At 40.4% G+C, this 20,661-nt stretch overlaps 3 protein-coding genes across 7 annotated transcripts; 2 read left to right on the top strand and 1 right to left on the bottom strand.

Annotated features, from left to right (window-relative positions):
- The first annotated feature begins 33 nt into the window (after nucleotides 1–33).
- Nucleotides 34–2,450, top strand: pih1d2 (PIH1 domain containing 2). The gene is made up of 5 exons (XM_068728553.1): nucleotides 34–350; nucleotides 1,000–1,126; nucleotides 1,210–1,440; nucleotides 1,578–1,852; nucleotides 2,007–2,450. The coding sequence occupies exons 1-5, from the start codon at nucleotides 180–182 to the stop codon at nucleotides 2,151–2,153; spliced, it is 951 nt and encodes a 316-aa protein (XP_068584654.1). The 5' UTR covers nucleotides 34–179; the 3' UTR covers nucleotides 2,154–2,450.
- A 143-nt stretch (nucleotides 2,451–2,593) lies between these two features.
- Nucleotides 2,594–17,360, bottom strand: dixdc1a (DIX domain containing 1a). 5 transcript variants are annotated; one of them, XM_068715925.1, is made up of 16 exons: nucleotides 17,300–17,360; nucleotides 11,661–11,843; nucleotides 7,972–8,120; nucleotides 7,726–7,871; nucleotides 6,451–6,540; nucleotides 6,149–6,202; nucleotides 6,002–6,052; nucleotides 5,610–5,714; nucleotides 5,436–5,489; nucleotides 5,247–5,339; nucleotides 4,858–4,935; nucleotides 4,269–4,430; nucleotides 4,035–4,101; nucleotides 3,722–3,830; nucleotides 3,374–3,482; nucleotides 2,594–3,149 (listed from the first exon to the last, which is right to left on the bottom strand). In XM_068715925.1, the coding sequence occupies exons 2-16, from the start codon at nucleotides 11,681–11,683 to the stop codon at nucleotides 3,066–3,068; spliced, it is 1,374 nt and encodes a 457-aa protein (XP_068572026.1). In that variant the 5' UTR covers nucleotides 11,684–11,843; nucleotides 17,300–17,360; the 3' UTR covers nucleotides 2,594–3,065. The 5 variants fall into 5 exon arrangements, with proteins under 5 accessions (XP_068572026.1, XP_068572018.1, XP_068572035.1 ...); XM_068715917.1 differs by lacking the exon at nucleotides 17,300–17,360 and adding an exon at nucleotides 12,068–12,372; XM_068715934.1 differs by lacking the exon at nucleotides 17,300–17,360 and adding an exon at nucleotides 12,245–12,372.
- Nucleotides 16,965–19,678, top strand: nkapd1 (NKAP domain containing 1). The gene is made up of 6 exons (XM_068715965.1): nucleotides 16,965–17,053; nucleotides 17,317–17,393; nucleotides 17,702–17,778; nucleotides 17,919–18,059; nucleotides 18,254–18,307; nucleotides 18,737–19,678. The coding sequence occupies exons 2-6, from the start codon at nucleotides 17,325–17,327 to the stop codon at nucleotides 19,110–19,112; spliced, it is 717 nt and encodes a 238-aa protein (XP_068572066.1). The 5' UTR covers nucleotides 16,965–17,053; nucleotides 17,317–17,324; the 3' UTR covers nucleotides 19,113–19,678.
- Nucleotides 19,679–20,661: the final 983 nt, after the last annotated feature.

The raw sequence follows: 20,661 nt of genomic DNA, 5'->3' as shown, positions 1-20,661 counted from the left end.
CATAGCAACTGACAAACATTAGCCAAGCTAGCGTAAGCTGCTAGCTGGTTAGCTAGTAGTCATTTTTAGAGCCTATTTCAGTAACAAAATCCATTTGTAACACTGTAGACCTGCTGGTTTCCTAACTCCTACTGCTAGCATTAAGTAGCTAACGCTAGTAGCTTGTGTGTCACATTAAGATGTTCTCCACGGGGGACGTTTTTCAGCAAGCGGCCCACTTATGGGTGATGCTGGACGATCTTTCTCATGACCCTGCAGCCTACCGCAAGTTCATAGAGAAACAGATGGAGGAAGACGCGGAATACTGTGCAGCGCCTGAGCTCGACTCTTGTTTGTGCACTGAAATACTGGTAAGTTAGCTGTAAATAAATGGCAACTGTTCAGCTTGACTTCTCACGACAAACATTCGACTTCAAAGCAGGGACAGCACAGCCTCATAATGGCTGCATGCAGATCTAATTGGTTATAGAATTTGGTGTAACACAAAAAAACCCGATATGCAGCCATTATTAATGATATTATTAAGGTGCATTCTTATTATTAGCGTTATGCACTGGTTGTGCTGGAGGTTTCTGCCTGTTAAAAGCAAGTTAATCGCTAATGTTGGGAATAGTTGGGTCTTTGTAAATAATAGTATGTGGTCTTTATGTTATGAAAAGATGACTTCTGTTATGATTTGGCGCTATATAAATACAACTTTGTGACAAAGGTCTATCAGGTTAATGTAAGTATTATCTTTATTAACTAAAGAATAGTTTAAGTATGAGTAGCTAAGATGTCTTATTTTGTCCAACCAACAGTTTAACACCCAGAAATATTCAGTTAAGGAGTGGGGAAACCAAAACATCACTAATCAGAAGCTAAAATCAGAAGTTCTTTGTCATTTTTGCTAAAAAACCCCCCCAAACAACCTGAATACAAAAGCTGTCACACCTGTGTGGGATTATAGTTTAGAGATTGGGTGTGTTTTGACAGACGGCACATCTGTTTCCTCTACAGGAGCCCAACAAAGGGTCGCTGTACATCAACATATGCAGCTGGAAACGTGTGCCTGCGCCTCAAGATCCCAGCATGCCTTTACCAGCGTGTGCAGGAAAGCTGGAAACAGACACAAATGAAGGTCGAGGTAAATGACACAAAGCTGTGCTGCATCACAAGCTGTTACGTCAGAAAACAAATACATGTGTTGTTGTGTTTTTTCCTCCGCAGGTCGGTACTCTGTGTTGGATGTGGCATTAAACCCTGCAGTGCTACAGAAAAGTAAGAAAGACAACGCAGAAGTATATATGCTGGCCCTGAGCTTTGCCCAGCAGCTGCACGGGATGAGTTTATCTCAGCAGTACGCTGTCGTCAGCCGTAGCCCGAAAAGCAGCCCAGATGACGTGCACCGCCGGCTTGGGTTTCGGCAGCGGCCCAAAACCTCCGGACAACCAGACACAGGTAGAGCAATAAGTCTTACGCCTCGATAAGCTGCTGCAAGCCCTTTAAGATGGAGCTATTTCCCTTTTCTGCTGTAGGTGTATCATCTTTAACCTTCTACCACAGTGTTTTATAATCCATAGTGTTCCTTTTTACAGCTAGTCAGAACCCCGCTGCCCTTCTGCAGCAAATCTCCTCTCTACGGGCTGAGAAACAACACAAGGAGCCGGCAGCCCAAATCACCTCCGGACCTGCAGAGCACAAAAAGAAGGATTTGATCCAGGTCATCTCAACTACATTTGTGCAGCCTCAGAAGCCAGAGTATCAACTTGAGGTGAAGACCGATACCGTAGGAGTTGCTCACAGCATGGAGCTGACAGTGGATCTGCCAAAGGTTTGCTCCATGTCAGAGTGCCAGCTGAGAATCTCCAAGGTTAGCCGTTACACACTCCCTCGAACAGTTATAATGAAGCACTTTAGGATCCGATGTGTGTCGTTGCGTAGTTGGATGTCATAAAAAAAATACACACAAGCTTCTTTCTACATTTACGAGTCAAACAGTGTGCTGAGTGTGTTTCTCTCTACAGGACGACGTCTTGCTGGAAGTGGAGGATGTCTACTATTTGCTTTTGGAACTCCCCAAAACTGTGATTGAAGACACTGCGCACGCCATTTTTAACAAGAAAACACGAAGGCTTACTCTGAGAGTGGATGTTTTCCGTTTGCCTACATAGAGAAACAAATTAACACGGAGTTATCTGTCGAGCTGGCAATGGGCTGAAGAAACTGTGATTGTAGGGTTACATTCTGGCACTGACAATACCTCAAAGTAAATGACCAAAATAAACTAAATTCCTGCTATGTAATGTAAAAAACACTTGTGAACACATTACACTACATATCCGACTCACGCTCTGCCTCAAAACTCCAGCAAACATTAAAGTGATCTGCTCCCAAATCCAAAACGATGTTTTTACTGAAACTATTGTGTCCCTTTGTGATGTGTGGGTTGATGTGGAACAGCAAATGTAATTTCTAAACCCCAAAAAAGAATTGACATAAATAACAATCTGTGTGTTTTGTTGATAAATGTTCGGGTGTATGAGTGGAGGTGTATAGTGGCTAGGAGGAGTGTCGTTACTGTACGCCCGGGAAATAAATGACAACCAAATGATCCATGCGATAATTCGGTTTAATAAAACATCAAAATTGATGCAGAACAACATCAGTATTTGGCAATCTGGAACGTGTGACAAATGTCACGAAACACTTTTATTTCAAGGTTTGCATACTATGAACTGAGCACAACTTAAAACACGTTACTTACTGTAAATCGCAATTTCTTCCATTTTCAGTGTCTTGTATTGCATTACTGACCATTAATTGGTATTTTAACAAATTTATTTAGAGCTGCAAACAATTCCCTCAAAAAAAAAAAAAAAAAAGTGGCACTCCAATGTCAAGTCAAATTCTTCACATGAAACATTCACTTTTAAAACACAGTTCAGTAACAAAATGGTGTTTATCCATTGGTCCCGGTTAGTGGCATTATACTTTTCTATTATGGCATCACAAGTATTTTCAATGAGATCCTGGTCCAGTGAGAACAACTGAGGTTTGTAGTGGTGATCTGTGGTATTTGGGCTCTACCTCCTCTCTCCGTGGTCCTCCTCCACCCACGCTACAATCTTTCCTTCCCAGCCCGGCACGACTGCTCCGTCCTGGAATACCTGAACAGCCAACATCCAACATTTACATATCTAAGAACCGCTCTCATCTTTAACGTACAAAGGTCTGGACAGAAAGGGAAAATGACTACTCGGTCCTCCTGCAGTGTTTTGAAGTATAGCACAGCCACGGCTATTATTAGCATATCTTACTCCAGAACTGCCATTTTATATTTGCCTGCTGAAGTTGAAAGAAGTAAGGGCTATAATTTTACTCCCGCGCCTACCTCCTCTTTCACTGTGCCGAACTCTGGGTCGAGGGCCTTGAAGTGGTATCTGAAACTGCCTTGTCTGTCCACGGCGGCCTTGAAGTCTCGCAGTGTCACCTCACCCAGCCTGTAAGAGCACACCATCAGCCATGATGCATGCACACATACACCCACATAGACACTTCCAGAATAAACATTTAACCAGCGCAAATACTGAATCTATATGAAGCTCAGTTCATGCCAGAATCAAGCCACGTGTGGTCTGCATGCAGCTGTAACCAAAAACAGCAATATGCTTAAAATGAACGCACGCTACAGCGAGGGAACAAACAATGCCGCTGTTATACAAAGGGTCTTTATTTTCACCTTTTTGGGATGTTAATCAGAAACGGAGTGAGCGAGCGATCAGTGAAGTAGAGCACTTTAGTGGCGATGGCGGTGTCCAGTCCCGGGCTGCTGAGTGAGTGCGCCATTTCTGGGAATAATCAGAGAAAACAACAAACACCGTTATTCACAACCAGAGGGTGAACTGGCTCTATAGAGCCTCGGGAACCAGTGATGCCCCCTCCATACACAGCAGTGTAATAGTATGGCACAATTCGATTTAACAGCCAGCGGTTGAGATGTTGCAGGGGATGACAAATCCTAAACCAAGCAACAAGGATTTTGTTTGTCTCACTTGAGCTCTGCGGCCAGGAGTCACGGTCTGTCGAGTTGGCTCTGCGTCCTGGTGATTTGAATTCCTCCTAGAGGAAGAAACCATTACTCACGGTAAACAGTTGCATGCGCATTTTTAGTTGACTCACTCATCAGGTGACAGATGTGTTGCTACTTTTTAAGATGTATTCACACTAAATGGTCGTGTGTGTGTGTGTGTGTGTGTGTGTGTGTGTGTGTGTGTGTGAGTGCATACCCCTCTGTCCTGTCTGCGTTGGCTGTCTGAAGTGTGTAATCGGTCCATGAGGCTGGCCACGCCCTGCTCCAAGGTGTCTAGGGTGTGATGTTGGGGGTCGTGGCCAGAAAAGCTATCCCTCAAACTGCGCAGTGCCTCCCTGACCAGCTGCAGCTCCTCCCCCTGGAACAAACAGATTCTATAAATGTAGTTGTTTTTTGTTTTACATTAAAAAGGCAAGAACTGTGGAAGCCCATTTTCCCACAAGAAAAGAAAAATAGACATAAAAAGTGAAGGTTTGATAAAAAATGTAAATACTAATAGAGGGTCAGAATTATGAGATTCACTAATCCAAAGTTAGAATACTTTGAATGTTAAATGTATGAGTTATGTCAAAGTTACTGTCTCCTAATCATCAGTTCATCATCATTCTAATATCTCATCATTTTGACATTTAGACATATTTTTTTTATAAATTTGACTTACTATGATATTTGCTTCCCCCCTCTTCTGATCAGAAATTAATTTCATACAACGATCCGTCAAAATGGACACAATAAACATCAATTGACAGCATTGATTACAGACTGAAATAGAAACGCGTACGTACTGGTGCACTGTGTTGGAATACCGCAGGAGATGTTGAAGCCACCGAGTTACTGTAACCACCGCTTTCACTCCTGAATGACTGCAAAATGGACCACGATACATTTTAATATGGATATAAGGCGGATGATGCTGGTGTTATTCTATAACTATGTTATTATCAACAAGTTACATATCTGTTTGGGAAATTGCTGAGAAAATAACAAAAATGCAGAATACAGTCAGCCGTATCCATCAAATCTACTTTTTTTTTTGTTATCTGCTTCTTTGTTTGGTGAATCTTGTAATCCTGGCTTTGAAAATGTTCTAAAAATAACTAATTTCAATATTACGCGCATCATTTACATCCAAACATACACGGTTGAAGCCCTTGAAGCGCATCGTGATCCCTACCCGTCCGAAGCTGACCTCATGGGCTTTATGTTGAGCATCGTCAAGCTTTTGCTGCTGTTGCTGCAGGATCCTGTCCTTCCTGCCGAGCTGCTGCTGTTGTCACAAGAAAGATGGATGAAATAAGTCTGCATGTATACACGAGTGTATCCAAAGAAGGCCTGATGTATTCAAAAAGATAAAAGACGATACCTCGTATTCACCAAGTAATTTGTTCCGTTCACTCAGCCTGTGTTTGAGCTCTACCTGCGAACAGACACATCGGCTTATGATATATTAGTGTTATATTGCTCTCTGCATCCACAGGTCAAGCAAGTCAAATTTTAACATTTTACTGCGTCAAATGGAAATCATCACTTGTCTCACATTTTCCCCTTCCAGCTGATCTTTGGCCATGTTGCACCTCAGTAGTTCCTGCTTTAGCTGCAGCACAGCATCCTCCTGCACTGCCAGGCGCTGCTGTAAAGCATCCTAATGAGAACGAGGGGGAGATGAAAGAAATGTCCAGAGCAGACCTGCATACAGATACACTACATCCACCTGTATCTATGTATATATATACTGTATATACATAGTGTGCCATAGCCATAGCCATAGTACATCCACCTGTATGCATGTATGCATGTATATATATATATATATATACACATAGTGTGCCATAGTATCATCATTTTGGGATAGATAGTGCAAGAGTGGAATAGATTGAATTGTATCCTTTAATCCACACACAAAGAACAACATTCGAGTAAGAGGTTTACCTTGATGGCCTGAAGGTGGCGTGCCTCCTGTTTGTTTCTCAGGAGTTCCCTCTAAGAGCCACACAAATGAACAGAGAGGCATTAGAGCAGGGGATTCTTTGCTTGTAAGGCGTCTATATTAAACCTAATTACATTTACCAACTGTACCTTGAGATCAAGGGCTTCCTCCGTGCTTTGGTCCAGACGACTGCGGAACAGAACCTTCAAAGGGAGAGGGAATAAGCAGCGTAATTATCGAACGGAAAAATGTCAGCGCGAATGAGGAGGCGGTGGGCCTGCATGACAGCGGGCGAGCAGATCAGAGAGATTCAATTGTGCCCTACAGTAGCCACTCTCGAGAGGAGCGGTGGCTGCAAGCGTGGCGACAGCAGAAGGGCCGACACCGACACTTCACACAGAGTAACGAGCAAGTGTTGGTTTCTGGAGTTAGCGGAGAGAGGGCACCGTACCAGCTGCTGTTCAGCGTTCGCCCGGTTATCTCCGAAGCTCACAGATCCATCCTGGTCCTCTTCGGGGAGGGAGCCATGGAGTAGCAACGCCTGAGGACAAAATACACACACACACACACACACACACACACACACACACACATACATAGACACACAGAGTGAAGGCATGTAAGCAGCCATCATTAAATAAACATGGCAGAGAAGCCTGAATTATTTATGTATTTGTATTTGTATTTAGAAATACAGCCGTTTGGGATTTGTATACTTGGCTGCGCTATAAGGTTCCCATTTCAGCTAATAAAGTCATTAAATTTGTCTAAACTGCAATAACTTGAAATAATATTGAATAGCCTGCAGGAGTACACACATAATATCACCTGCTCTAACCCACATATACAGTACACAGCTCCACACATTGCACCTTGATAATCAGACTGAATAATCAAAATTGCTGAAGGGTTTCCTGATCACCTTTTGTTATTTTCTTCTTCTTACTGTGTTGCATTCACTCAGAGTTTGGTATCAATAACCTGACCCCAAGCATCACGGTTTATTTACTGTTTATTTACCGTTTTATTATATAGGTCAACATTGCATTGGTTTTGGACATGACTAACAGTAGTGTGTAGTGGGCAGGAAAGGTTACTCGAGTAAAGTCACCTCCCACGTCTATTTGTGAGTACTACACACAGTGTGTTGATTTAGTTGCGCCAACAACAACATGACAAAAATATGGCTGAAAACAAGAAACGACTCCATACATGCCAGAATACTCTCATTGTCACCTATTAACTTAGATCTACTGTATGGTGAACATATGGACACTATATGCAACAGTAATAAGAAAGGCACCATAGACTTTTATTTCACATACACATATTGGTAATATTGATTTAACAGTGGAATCAAAGAAATTAGATTGACCAGCAGTTTATAAATAGTGTAAAATTAAAAATAGACACATAAAGGTCTCGTGAGTAAATCTGGTGATCCCCGGATGCCTTGATGTTCCCCAAGTAGAAACGTTAACAGGGATGTAACATGTCTCTTCTCTGCCAAATCAGGTCAGTCAGGTGTTGATTTGTTACATTTGATGTATTTTATTTATATTTCATCAAATGTATTGAATGTATTTAAACCTCTAAAAACCCCGGTGTGCTGTATTTGAGCTGCTACCTTCCTCTGGCACATCTGCAGTCTCTGAGCCTTCTGTCAATGCGCCCGTATTAAAGATGCAGCGCTTTGCTTTTTAAGTGTGTCATCACCAGGACTTACCTGTAGGCGGAACACCATCCTCCTGGCCTCCTGCATCTCCTTCTCCAGCTGCTCCTGGTGGGCATCCAGCTGCTCCTCCCAGGACTTCTCTTCCTCCTGCACATTGTGCCCGAGGGAGGGACACAAGCCGCACAGAGACACGTCCTCTGAAAGGAAGAGAGGTACAGCGTGCAGATGAAGCATTTCTTTCCAGGGATTCATTGCATTGCCTCTTGCTCTATAAGAGTTGATGTGCAGCCAACCAACCTGTGACAGATTTCTTCTCTGTCAGCTCAGATTTGTCATCCCCCTGGTCGTCAGACTGATCGTGGAGTGCTTCTTCTTTAGGGGTGTCAGCGGAATGGGTGATAACATACTCCTCTTTGGGGGAGTGAGCAGGGCTGGCTGAACTGAGGCTGAAACAGATGGTGGGCACAGTCAGGAATGAGTGTGTGTGTGTGTGTGTGTGTGTGTGTGTTTGCAGCCTTGCCAAATGGCAATAAATAAAACCAGTAACATAAAATGGATATGTACGCTTTAATAACTCCCCAAAGAGCATACAAAATCTGAATTAATCACATCTGGGCGAAGGATTTTAAACCATATCGGTTTTTAACACACAATGCCTATAATAAACAGTGTATCACAGACACTTAATGAAAACACACGACAGAACACAACAGAGACCTGTTTAGAAGATACACAGGAGAAGCATGAACACATGCAACCGTGACATTTCTCCCACAGGAAATTCTTCACATAGTTTGCTGCCCCTTCGGCAATAAGCTCAAAACATAATGCTCCTATGATTTCTGAGTGGCTGGGTTTCTTGTGTGTTTTTTTGAGAGCGTCTCCCGCCGCCTGAGGTAGAGGCCGGCTGTCCTCTTCACTCAGCAGTGTTTGTAGAAATTAGATAGAGCTACTTTGACCTGTGACCTATGGCATTACGCATGGTCCTTTAACATGGGATTCCTTCTCCCCCCCCCCCCCCCTCTGCGTCTGCATGGGGAAACAACAACAACCGCCTGCCTCTGCGGAAATGGATCTAAACTCCATGCTAGAGAAGGAATAGGGAAGCATCACAACTCATCACCCTGCTCCCGAGGCCCAAAAATCTAAGAGGGGAAAAAAATAACTGTGGACTTAACTGTGGGAGAAAACTGTGTTTAGAAACCACGAAATGTCCCGAGGGATCGCATTTGCTCGGTTAGACGTGTTCTTCTCATACATTTGCAGTGAGATTTAGATCGTAGCGGATGAGATTTTCAGCTTATCTAATAGCATTAGCACAAGTAAATATCACAACAGCCGGTTAAACCGTGACACTTGTATTTTCCCTCACGTTGCCTCCTCTTTATGGAACAACTGTAGTATAGTTCTGTCTCCCAGCTACCCACAACATATGGACTAAGAGTCTACGGCCATGCTAGCAGCTTTGTGAGACAATCCATTCAATAGTTGTTGAAACATTTCAAGAAAAAAAATCCCAAAATGTCAACCTTGTGGTGGAACTGCGAAGTTACATTGATTCATCATCTGGGGACCATGGATATCTGTATTTATCCATTAGTTGTTGAGATGTTTTAGTCTGAACCTACATTAAGTGGTGATCCAGCTGACATTGCTACCCCGCTGCTATCATGGCAAAATTAGCAAGTATAACGATATAATTTAAGGTTTAAAATGAAGAGAGTTCAGGTCACATGAAACATACACCACACTGAGAAACTTCTGATAGTTTTGTTCTTCCAGCTAAGATCAATTGCACCAGGTCACATAAAATCATGAAGTGAGGGTCTTATCGGATGCTGCTGTGATTATCTCTGAGTGTTTCAGGAAAGGGGATCAAAGCAGCTGCCTTCAACTAATCTTGTCACTGCAGACAATGACATTATCAAGATACCCTCTATCATTGTCTCAGCGTGCAGCAGTTCAATAAACCAACACATTCATTGTAGATGCTCCCTGCTGTCTGTTGCACCAAAAGAACATACAGATTAGGAAAATATGGGTTAAACCAAAGATTAAGCGCTGGGATTTGCAAGAGATGAGCCTCAGTGCAACAGATTACCATCGTTTCATCAGCAGCGGTGGGAAGTTACAAGTACATTTGCTATAGTAACGTGTTTAATTGCAGGTTTGAGGTACTTTACTTGTTTCTATTTCTATTCTATGCTGCATTAGACTTCTGCTTCTCTACTCCTCAGAGGGAAATGTTGTACTTTTTACTCCACTACATTTATCTAACAGCTGTAGTTACTGGTTAATTCTCAGATCAAGATTTTGCATTAAAGAACAGATGATAAGTTATGAAATACGATGCACTGTTAAAGACTAAACCGGTGCTTACGGTGCCTCCTCGTATCTAAAAAGCAGCGTCTGCTCGGGGCCTCTTGTCATGTTTCAGATGTCTCTGAATTGTTAGCAGTTCTGTTAAAGAGAGATTTACAATCTAAACTTCTCACATTTCATTTCAATAACTTTCTGAGTATCAAAAAGGTTTATTGGAGGTAATATCCTCTTATCTCTCTGGATTACTGTCTCTCCTTTACCACATCGGATTTTTACATCATTACTCCTCAACTCCTTACAAGTGACTGGATCGTGTCTCGAGATAACGTCTGCGGTGATGTGACGCTGTATGAAATTGACTCATTGGGGCCTAATGGGACATTTAGTGCAATATCATAATATCATGGACATGATAATAAACATCTAACCATGTACTCTTACACTACTTCTGATCTGATATTGTACATACGTGTATCAATATGCAACCCTACCAGACTGATCCCTACCAGGTGATCCATACTGTTAACCTAATTAACAGTTTAGCATCATATATATATATATATATATATATATATATATATATATATATATATATATATATATATATATATATATATTGTATATGTTTTGGATTGCACATCATTTGCATCATACTATTATTGTTATCTTGACTTTTTTTATCCTGACTCCTTATATTCCCACTTTGTATTGCAACTGCTGCAACAAAGTTGTATTATATATATATCATTTTTTATGTATATTTATATATTTTTTAAAGCAAAGATCAGAGAAGAGTCATAAAATTGAATACATATTTGTGTAGCAGAAACTTTGTTTTTCCTTCTTTTCACTCCCATTAATCATGTCACGACCCCTCACATTTATCTTGTGACCAGGTGGCCAGACCGATAGATATATATATATATATATATATATATATATATATATATATATATATATATATATATATATATATATATATATATATATGCAATATATAAAGTACATTTGACTGATTATACTTCTGTACCTTTGCTTAAGTATGATGTTAAATGCAGGACATTTGTAATTTGTATTTTTACATTATGGTTGAGTACTTTTACTTAGGTATCTTCGTGTACTTTTTCAGCATCAACATTCAGTACATTAACCAGTTAAGTTAAGTTCATTTAAAGGACTAGTTCATTATAGTAGCTGATAGTTAGCTTAAATGCTACCAAATCAGGACAAAAATGATGGCTTTTTAAAATGTGTGCACAGTCTAAAAGCCAGCCCTATTTAAGTGTAGAAAAAAATCATCTTGTATTTGTTATAATATCATTTGAAATATGCATGATCTTCATCCAAATCATGGAATAAAAGAGCCGCTAATGGAAGTTAGACAGTGGTTGCTAGGCAATGGCAGCTCAGCTCACACAGACAGGGACACACCCACACCTACTGCACTGTAAACACTGTGAACAATAACCTGCACAGTTAGGGTAGCAAAGCCATATTGCTATAGCGAAAAGCATCACTAACACTAGACTGAGACCAACATCTAGATGATTAGGATGAAGTATAGTCTCCTGTGTTTATATATCTGCCACTGATGCACAATAGCAGCCTGGATTGCCATAAATATGTTAATTTAAAAAAAAAAAAACAGCCACACAAAAACTTACCATTTCATCTGCTTGGCTCCCATGCTGGTGTTTACAAGCTTAACCCCCCCACACAGCCGTAGCCCCGCATCTGGGCGATGCTCTGCAGCTCAGTCAGGACCATAGCCCAAACAATGCCAGAAGAGACAGCGAGGAGGGGAGCAGCCCTGAACGCAGCAACCGGAGGCGTCTCCGCGTCGCACACTGTGTTCAATCAGAAATAACAGCACGTTCAAATCCCCTCCAGCAGCATATACCTAAAACATAAAGCTCCGAATCTTAATCAAAAGCCTTAAACCGGTCCCCTAAATCATCCCAAGGCTCAGTCCTAGCTGGCAGAGAGTGACAGAGACAGACAGAGGGAGAGAGAGGATTGGTGCTCAGCAACGCCAGCGACCAAATTCTGCCTGGTTTCTCATTGCACTCGCCTTGTGCTTGAGCTCACCAGCTCCCATTCACGAACACAATGTTTTTTGTTCCCTGCGGACGAGAACTGATGGAGCTCTTGTGCATCTTTTTCACCCTTTTTTTTCCTCTGCCGGTCTTTTTGCATTTATTCCCCCTGCCCTCCCTCCTTCCCCTGTTTCTCTTCTGCTCGGACGCACTGGCTTTTGTAGCAGTCCTTCCTTTTTTTCAGTGAGCGTGGTTGTCAGACATGGCTCTGTCTGGGTGCGTTTACCCTCCCCCTCTTCTTCATTCCTCCTCCCTTCTTTCCTTACTGCTCTCTCCTTTCACAAGGAGGAGGGGATGGGAGATTTTCTCCTCATCTCCCCATTCCCTTTGCTTTCTGTGAGCTGTGTGTCACTGCAGCTTATATCAGAACCAACATGTGGATTGACAGAGAAACCTGACAATCCATAGTTGTTTTCATTTTCTCAAAATCTCAGGCTTGCATAACAACATACCATGCAAGCCAAAACATGTCAGAAGTTAATGATATATTCACACAGGGAGTGTAGAGCTACTTGGAAATGGTATTTATAGAATGCATACATGAGCCTACAAGTACAGCTCTTTCTATTATTAACAAATATTAAGTCATTATTGTGTATTGTGCGCAGTGAACGGCATTGTTGCCGCAATTGTGACAGGAAGCCTTAAATATAAAAGTTATACAGAGAATGTCCTGGAACATTAGAGCCATCAGATTAAACCAAAATGTACAAAGTGTCAGATTTATAATTAGAGCAGCAGGCAACAGAAACAAAAGGTTTTCTATGACACGCGCTGCTTGCGTTAAGTACTCGTTTGAAAGGCGTTTTGGCTGAGCACGCTGTCATTAAGCTGTTAGAAATGTTGCTGGTGTCATCAGTAAGAATGTGAAATAGGTCTCTAAGTAGCAGCTTGCAGTTCTGCCCAGAAGAGAACGACACCGTCTTAAATTCTGTATGAGCACCATCAACATATGCTTTATTAACGAGCTATTTCACCGTGGAGCGATATTACGTTGGAGCCGTTGGTATGTATGTCGACCATCAGACTGACGCAGCATTAGATTTAAACTGTGCGAAGATCCAAAAGCAGATGGTTAGATGATTAAATAACACTCCTCACATTAGGGTCACTAGTTTGACTCAATGGATGAAAGGACACACATAGTTTAAAAGCTAAGAAGAAGAATGAATAGTCTGCCTGCGGGTTATATTACTCTATTTTGTCTGTGAAATAGGACTGACAAAATAATGTAAATACAAACACTGTTAATGGAATAACAGTGAAAATAATATGTTTTGCTTTAGTGGCTCTTATTATTATCTATAATACAATTAAATACGATTATACATTATTAATAACCTACGCTATTACAGGATTTTGTTACTTGTTAGTTCCAAATCCCGTTGATGTTTTTATGACAACAATAACCAGTGCCTTTAGGCTATTGTCACTTATATTAACAATACTCTTCACACCGAGATCACTGTAACTTCACAGGTTATATACTGCCTCTTGTGATTCTCAGACGTTTAAGCTTTGCTTTTTTTTCCCCTGTGCGGGCAAAACAAAACAAAAATGTCTCACAATGCATGTGATTTAAAGTGATATGCACTTCCACGTATTTTATGGAAGGAGGATTAAATAGCTAAATTCAAAAGGAGCTCTATCCAAACACTAAAGAAAAACAACTCAGTTTATGTTACCAAAGACAAAGTGGGAGGAATATTGGGCAGACGGAGCTGCTAGTAAAGTGTTACTGTAATATAATTTTGGCTAATTCAATCTTGAAAAACCTTTCCCAAAAACAGCCTTCAAATTTCAACTGCTTCTTTTTGCACTCATTTCTGCTCTTTGGAGGTTTTTCGCTGAAATTTTAAAAAGACAAGGACAAACTCAGGTACAGGACAGGCAGACCAAGGTGTGACTGAGGGAATTGAGGGAAAGAAAGTGTTTTTTTGAACAGACAATATTCTATTAATGGGTGGATGATATACGAGGCTTGACTTTGCTGTTCAAAGTGTGGCGGGAAAGTCATTCTACCACTGGGGATCCAGGAGGTGAGAAGAAAGCCGCTTTACCGCAAGGACAGCATGCAATCGGCCAATTTGTAAATCAAATGAGTTGCTAAAATAGAGCAGATTGTTTGCATGGTCACCATGGATTCTGATTGGAAATTGTGCCATCCATGAAACAAGATTTACCCATCTTTTTATTTCAGTGACCTTCAGACGGATGTGCATGAAGCACCACAGACTGATACGATTGTGTCCCTGAGAATTCCATCCATTTTTGATGTCAAATGCAATTTAGAAAAGAAGTCTGTGACTGTTTAGCTTCATTGTTGTGAGACAACGCTGGAGAGAGTGGAAGATGATTGAAATCTAGTCGCTGTCATTATAAATCAGTGTTTGTCCAAACATATCCGTGCATTACGCACCAAATCCCCCAACCAAACGCCTTGTATGTGTAACGTACTGTTTCTGATTCTGATGAAATAGTTGCCGTAGTGAAAGTAACTATTTTACAATTATCTTATTATTAAGCACTCAGAGGTCATACCTCCGACATTTGTTATCTTAATAACAGAAAATGTTGGGAAACGTTGCACCTTCATGTGAACGAGACTTTTTGTTTCAGTTAATTAAATATAATAATTAATAGAATCAAATGTATTTAGAAATCCTGGATCCACTTGGTTTCAGATCCAAATCCAAATCCTTCCACCAAATTCCATTGATATCTGTCGACAAATATTTCATAGATCTTGCTTTTTAATTGCTCACTAACAACCGCAAACATGTGATTAAAAATACAGTCAAAGGTAATAAATGACAGTGGTGGAAGACGTATTCAGCAGCAATAACAATATAAAACAAGTTCTCAGAAAATCGACTTGAAATCAAAAGTAAAAGTATGGACTATGCAGTAAAAATGGCGGCTGTTGGTGTTCTTCCCTTGTGAATAGCTGTAACATTAAAATACTGCTTAGATGTTGCACAAGTACACCATTTGACTTTGAGATGCAGTGGTGTAGACGTGTCAAGTCACAGAAAGTACCTCACAACTGTGCTTATGTACAGTACTTGGTATTAAATCACTGATTTCTTTACTCTATTATAATTGTATATATTGTGTATTGTGACGTGTATTTTCCTTTTCTTTTTTTGTATTTTTCTTTTCTTTTCTTATATATAATATTAAGATTTTTATACCTGTAACCTATTGCTGCTCTGGAACCTATTGCTGCTTGTAACGAAATAATTTCCCCTCGCGGGATCAATAAAGTTACTATCTATCTATCTATCTATCTATCTATCTATCTATCTATCTATCTATCTATCTTAATGGACTCTTCTGTCGCTTTAATATACAAGAATTGTCACGCTAGTTGTTACAGTGAATGTTGACTGTTGTTTTCCGCTTCACTTGTGTGAATCGACAAAGACTAAAAGTGATCCGTTAGTGAAGTCTGAACCAATTCTCTATAACTTTAAAAAGATACTTCCTCTCTAAAAAAAGGGAAAGTTTTTAAGTTGATCAGTTGTCTACAATTTGTTTAAAAAATGGTCTACTGGTGACTGGTGTCAGAATTTGAACCATCCAAAGTAAGCATCAAATGTCTTGGGGGGGGGGAGAAAAAAATGTACATGGCTGAGAAGAAACAAACTAAATCCAACAAGGTTTTAGCTTTTCAGTTCAAAAACCCGCCTGTTTCTGTCAGCGTGATATTGTGGCTCAAGCAGCTCTGTCTGGTGAAACGATGGAGCTTACTTGTGTGGATGAGCAGCAGCTTTAAAATGTAATCTGCCTATAAAGGCGTTCTGTATCCACTGTAAGTTAGGCATAAAGTTGATGGGCAGTTATCTAAAATTAGGTCTAATATACAAAAAGATGAAACTTAAAGTTTCACACAAAGATCTGAGAACTTCTTCCATCACTGACTATTTCGTCCTGGAGAAATTTGGTGAGCTTTATCTAATGTGCGTCAAGAAAATTGCATTTAAAAAGAGAATAAAACTAAATATCCCCAAAACACCATGTGACCAAACTTAAACCAAGATTATAAATTGCGAAGAGAGGTTTGAATTCAACTTTAAACTGTAGGGCTTCAGCAGAGAATTACTTTCAATGTTGGTACATCTATAAATTATTCAAATGATGGATTTATGAAATGTCAGAAACTAATGAGAAAGTGCCAAACGCAATTTCCCAGAGCTCAATGCGACATCCTTATTGCAAATTAATTATTTTATCTGACAGTCCAAAATCCAACGATATTTAATTTTAAATGACCTAAAACTGAGAAATATATATATATAGACAACCTTGAAACTAATTGTAAATTGGTTCTTATTGTTTATTTTCATCCAAAATGGATTAATGTTATCTCTCCCTGCATAATGAGTGTAGACTTCAAAGACAAACAGCTGTGTTTACGTACACATCTGTATGGGCGTGGTCTTCCCTCTCTTGCTCTTCCTTCACAACACTTGATCTGCCAACAGAAAGAAAAGGGAAATATCTGCCTACTATCCTTTTTGCTTGCTTGATATTTGACTTTCTTTATCCCCTCTCATATTACTTTGATCCATTTGAAAGCCCGTTTCTTTTGCAGCCTGTTCAATACTCCAAATGTAGCTTTTTTTCTTAAATCCAATGGTGAAAAGAACGTGTCATTTAGAGTCGTTTATCGTTTTAAAAGGTTCATATTTCAAAAAACAATGTCCCTGTATTGCTAAATTTGCACGTTGTTGAACGTCCACTAGCCGGAGCGGTTCACAGCTTTGTACCTCAATGATTGACGGACAATTGGATCAATGACAGCTCAGTATTTCCAACGTTCAGTGACGTAGAGCGTGCGACACCGTTACGTGTGTCAGTAATGCGGAAGTACCGGTAAGAGGCTGTAAACTTCTTTAGAAATCCACGCTGTAAACAACAGTGCGTTGTTCTTCTTGAATGCTACTCGTTTTGGAAAGGTACAGTTTGTACATAATTGCGAAATGACGGAAAGTGTGTTAGTAGTAGTAGTTTACGAACAGGTTAATTATCACTGTATCTGAATAACCAGCCGTGTTAGCTAGCGAGCTAGGCTAACAGGCGACGTGCATGTAGCGTAGAGAGCGTTGTTCTTTTTAGTTGTCGTTGTTTTTACAGCATTCATATCTTAAGAAGATCAACCTGTTCACACTACTCGCTTGTCTTTAAGCACGTCGATGACTTACGTGTTGTCTCGCGTCAGGTGTGATCATGTCGAAGCAGCCGTTGGGGAAGACGTTGCTGAGGAATGTGATCCGACACACAGACGCTCACAATAAGGTGCGTTTGAGTGCACGCGTTTTGTTCCACAAGTCGGAAACATACCTAGTTTATTATGCTTATTGTATTTCGTCTACATGCATTGATATGGCTATCCAAGTAGTTCATATAGAAGTATCTGAATTAACATTAATGTTAAGACGGAAAATAAATAAATATATAGGCATACGGTATGTAACCTATGCAAGCATTTTACTAGTGCCTGATCCAAAAGCAGCATTCTCAATGTGAGCGTATGAAGGTTAGTATGTGTGTGTGTGTGTGTGTGGGCAGTCTGTACTGTACTTACTCTTGTTGACCCACTGCAGATCCAGGAGGAGACGGAGATGTGGAAAATGCGAGGCTGGGAGGTCCACAAACACGTGCCGGACACAAAGAATGTGAGGTAAGAGCAGTCAATGTCCCCGTTTAATTCCAGCCACCTCATCCCAAGTGGCACCAAAGCTCATTCAGTGTGTTTCATAATGTAACGCTGTTCAGAGAGCTTCTATTATGTGATGCAATTTGATTGTGGTTGTTTTCCAGGGGTCATATGCACTGTGATCGAGTGTCCGATCAGCCTAGAGACCTGAGTCGAAGCAGAGAGCGAGTCTCAGAACACGATGACCGAGAGGCCCGGTACTGGAGTCGCAAACTCTATGAATTTAAGGCCAGTGATCCCGACAGGTACGGCGTATGAAGAAGCCTTCATATAAGTGTGTTTTAGTTTGATGTAAATCTCAGAATGGCTTATTTTTTGTAAGAAATTGTTTTTTTTATTTGTATTATAGACTTTGTTCATTTTCCCACACTATAGTGTAAATATATAGGGGAGTTGGATCATGGTTGACACATCTTCATATGATATGTTCACGTCACAGGTGGGGACACAGTGGCTTCAAGGAGCTTTATCCCGAGGAGTTTGAAAGCGACAGGTAAGCACAGACGCAACACAGCATCAAATAAGTAAGAGATCTAGCATCATGTGAGAGAAAGATACCAAATAAGTTGTTTTCATTGACTCGCATCACCTTATGACAGTCGTTTAATGTAATTAAACCCAGATATGATGGCTGCAGTGTAATGTTAACGTCGTTAACGTGAAAATCTTTTTGTTAAAACCAAGCTGTGTGTTTTAAACATTCAGGCCTCCAAGACAAAGCTGAGATGACATCATGAAGGGTTAATTTCTTCATACTTCAGAAAGCTCCTCCAGAAGAGATTATACAGTTTTCAATAGCCGAGTTGTGACACATGAACTAATCTTGATGTGTAAAATCGGTGGATCGTCCCTATAAAGAGTTATGGCATACCTGCTATACCTGTCCTACATTGATCTGGTTTAATTTGTCTTTTCCTTTTAGTGAAAAAAGCAGTGCCACAAGAAAGGTCGGGCGCCACAAAATGAAAAGGTCCAAGTCTGACACAGAGGCAAGCATATCAAAACGATCCAAAAAATCCTCTCGAAAGAAGAAAAAGCAGAAGAAGAAGAAAGATGAGGAGGAAAAGCGCAAGAAAGAAGAGCGCTCGAGCAGCGACGACAGCAGCAGCGACGACGCTACTAAAGACAAGCAGCAGAGGAAAAAGACCAAAAGTCGACATAAAAACAAGAAAACGGAAAGAAACAGAGGGAGAGACGAGGACAGCGGCTCGGGCGACAGTGATGGAGGAGAAGAAAGGGATGGAAGGACTCACAGGTGCAAAAAGCGAAAGCAGGACTCCCATAAAGACTCAAACTAAAAGAAGACAATAAAAACGGGAAAGCAGCAGGTGAGGAGAGCTCGGGTGATAGTTCTGGAGACTGACAGACACACAGCTCAGGTAACGCTTAGAAAAACTACCGCAGATTCCTTTGTTCGTCACTTCAGAGGGCTTTTCTCCGCAGGGCCGTTCTGTATTGTCCTTTGTTAGACATCAACAAACCTGTGCTGTCAGCCTCCTCTGTGTAGTGATGCCTCATCCACCTCTGCAGTGGCTTGAAGCACACTGTAGGGCAGCGCATGAAGAGACACCACCTGCCTCATTAAGGATTCTGTCAGCTGCAGGATCATTGATTGATCTCCTCAGACTGCCTGCCTCATTGGGGACCTTCTGTCCTGAATTGACCACCGGTTTTTTATTGCACATTTTATTTAAGGAACAAGACAAATCAAGACTCTCTCCTCGCCAATTATGGAAGAATGTGCATTTGCTTTTATTTTTTTTATTTTTTTGTGGAAATTTTAATATTTTCATGCAGGAAATTGTCAGTTAAAAAAATCTATTTTGCTGTTTTTAATAAAATGTCGGAATATCATTTTTTAAAACGATATGTCTGGTGATTTTCTTTAGTTTTCTTATTGTCAACAAAACAAACAATGGCTTTATCTGAATAATGCTTCATTTGCTTAGTTACTGTACACAAAATATTGGGGGGGGGGTTTCTTCAGATCAAAGAAAACATTAATAAGCCCAGGGAGGGTCTAATTTTTTTTCATAATCTTAATTGTCATTAACATAAATGATAGTTATATAAAGTGGTGCAACAGACCACTTTGTTGAGAATAAAATATGAACAGAAAAATAGAATATTGCCAGCTTTTTCATTTGAACAGATATTGTGACAGGGATCTGACATTTGGCTTCCTAAACATAATGTAATATAAAAGTAATAACACAGTTTCCACCCATGTGTCAAAATAACATCTGTTCAAAGCCAAAATACAGAAATGTAATAAAATGGAAGTTTAACTGTAGATAAGTGAGTTCGTAAGTCACATAATACTTTGAAATAACATCCGGCGTAGGAAAAATGAAATCTTTGAATTTAAGGTCTTGTGATTTCTTTTGATCCGTCAGGCTGTTTGTGAAGAAACACACAGAGGGTGGCTTCCTCTCCCCAGGATCAAAGACCTCGTTTCATGATGCAGGAGATGCACCTTCATAAAATGCAAACAAAAAGGATTCATTTAGGGATTTTTCCGCCCTATGTTGAAGATGCTGTAAGGCCTTATTGCTTAGGTAAGGTAGTACTGTGGGTGAATTTAATGCCTGAGAAAAATATTCAATAACTCCAAGAAAAGAGCCCTGAACACAAAAACATGACGACACTCGTGAACACTCTTTAAACCATATTAACATTACGTCCTGTGCCGCTGTTCAGTTTCTTCCTACCACTTAATTTGTCAGATTAAATCTGTATTAAACATAAAAAAAAAAAACTTAACAAGTAGTAGGCCTGTGCATTCTGGGTATTTTTAGATAATCTAATGCTGAAGGAAGTGTTGGTAAAAGTGTGTGTGAACTGGAG

Source organism: Cebidichthys violaceus, unplaced genomic scaffold, assembly GCF_023349555.1.
Source record: "Cebidichthys violaceus isolate CVI_PGR_0920_01 unplaced genomic scaffold, fCebVio1.0.p SCAF_1, whole genome shotgun sequence".
Taxonomy (NCBI): domain Eukaryota; kingdom Metazoa; phylum Chordata; class Actinopteri; order Perciformes; family Stichaeidae; genus Cebidichthys; species Cebidichthys violaceus.
The sequence above is the reverse complement of the archived record's forward strand: the minus strand, read 5'-3'. Positions and strand labels throughout refer to the sequence as shown.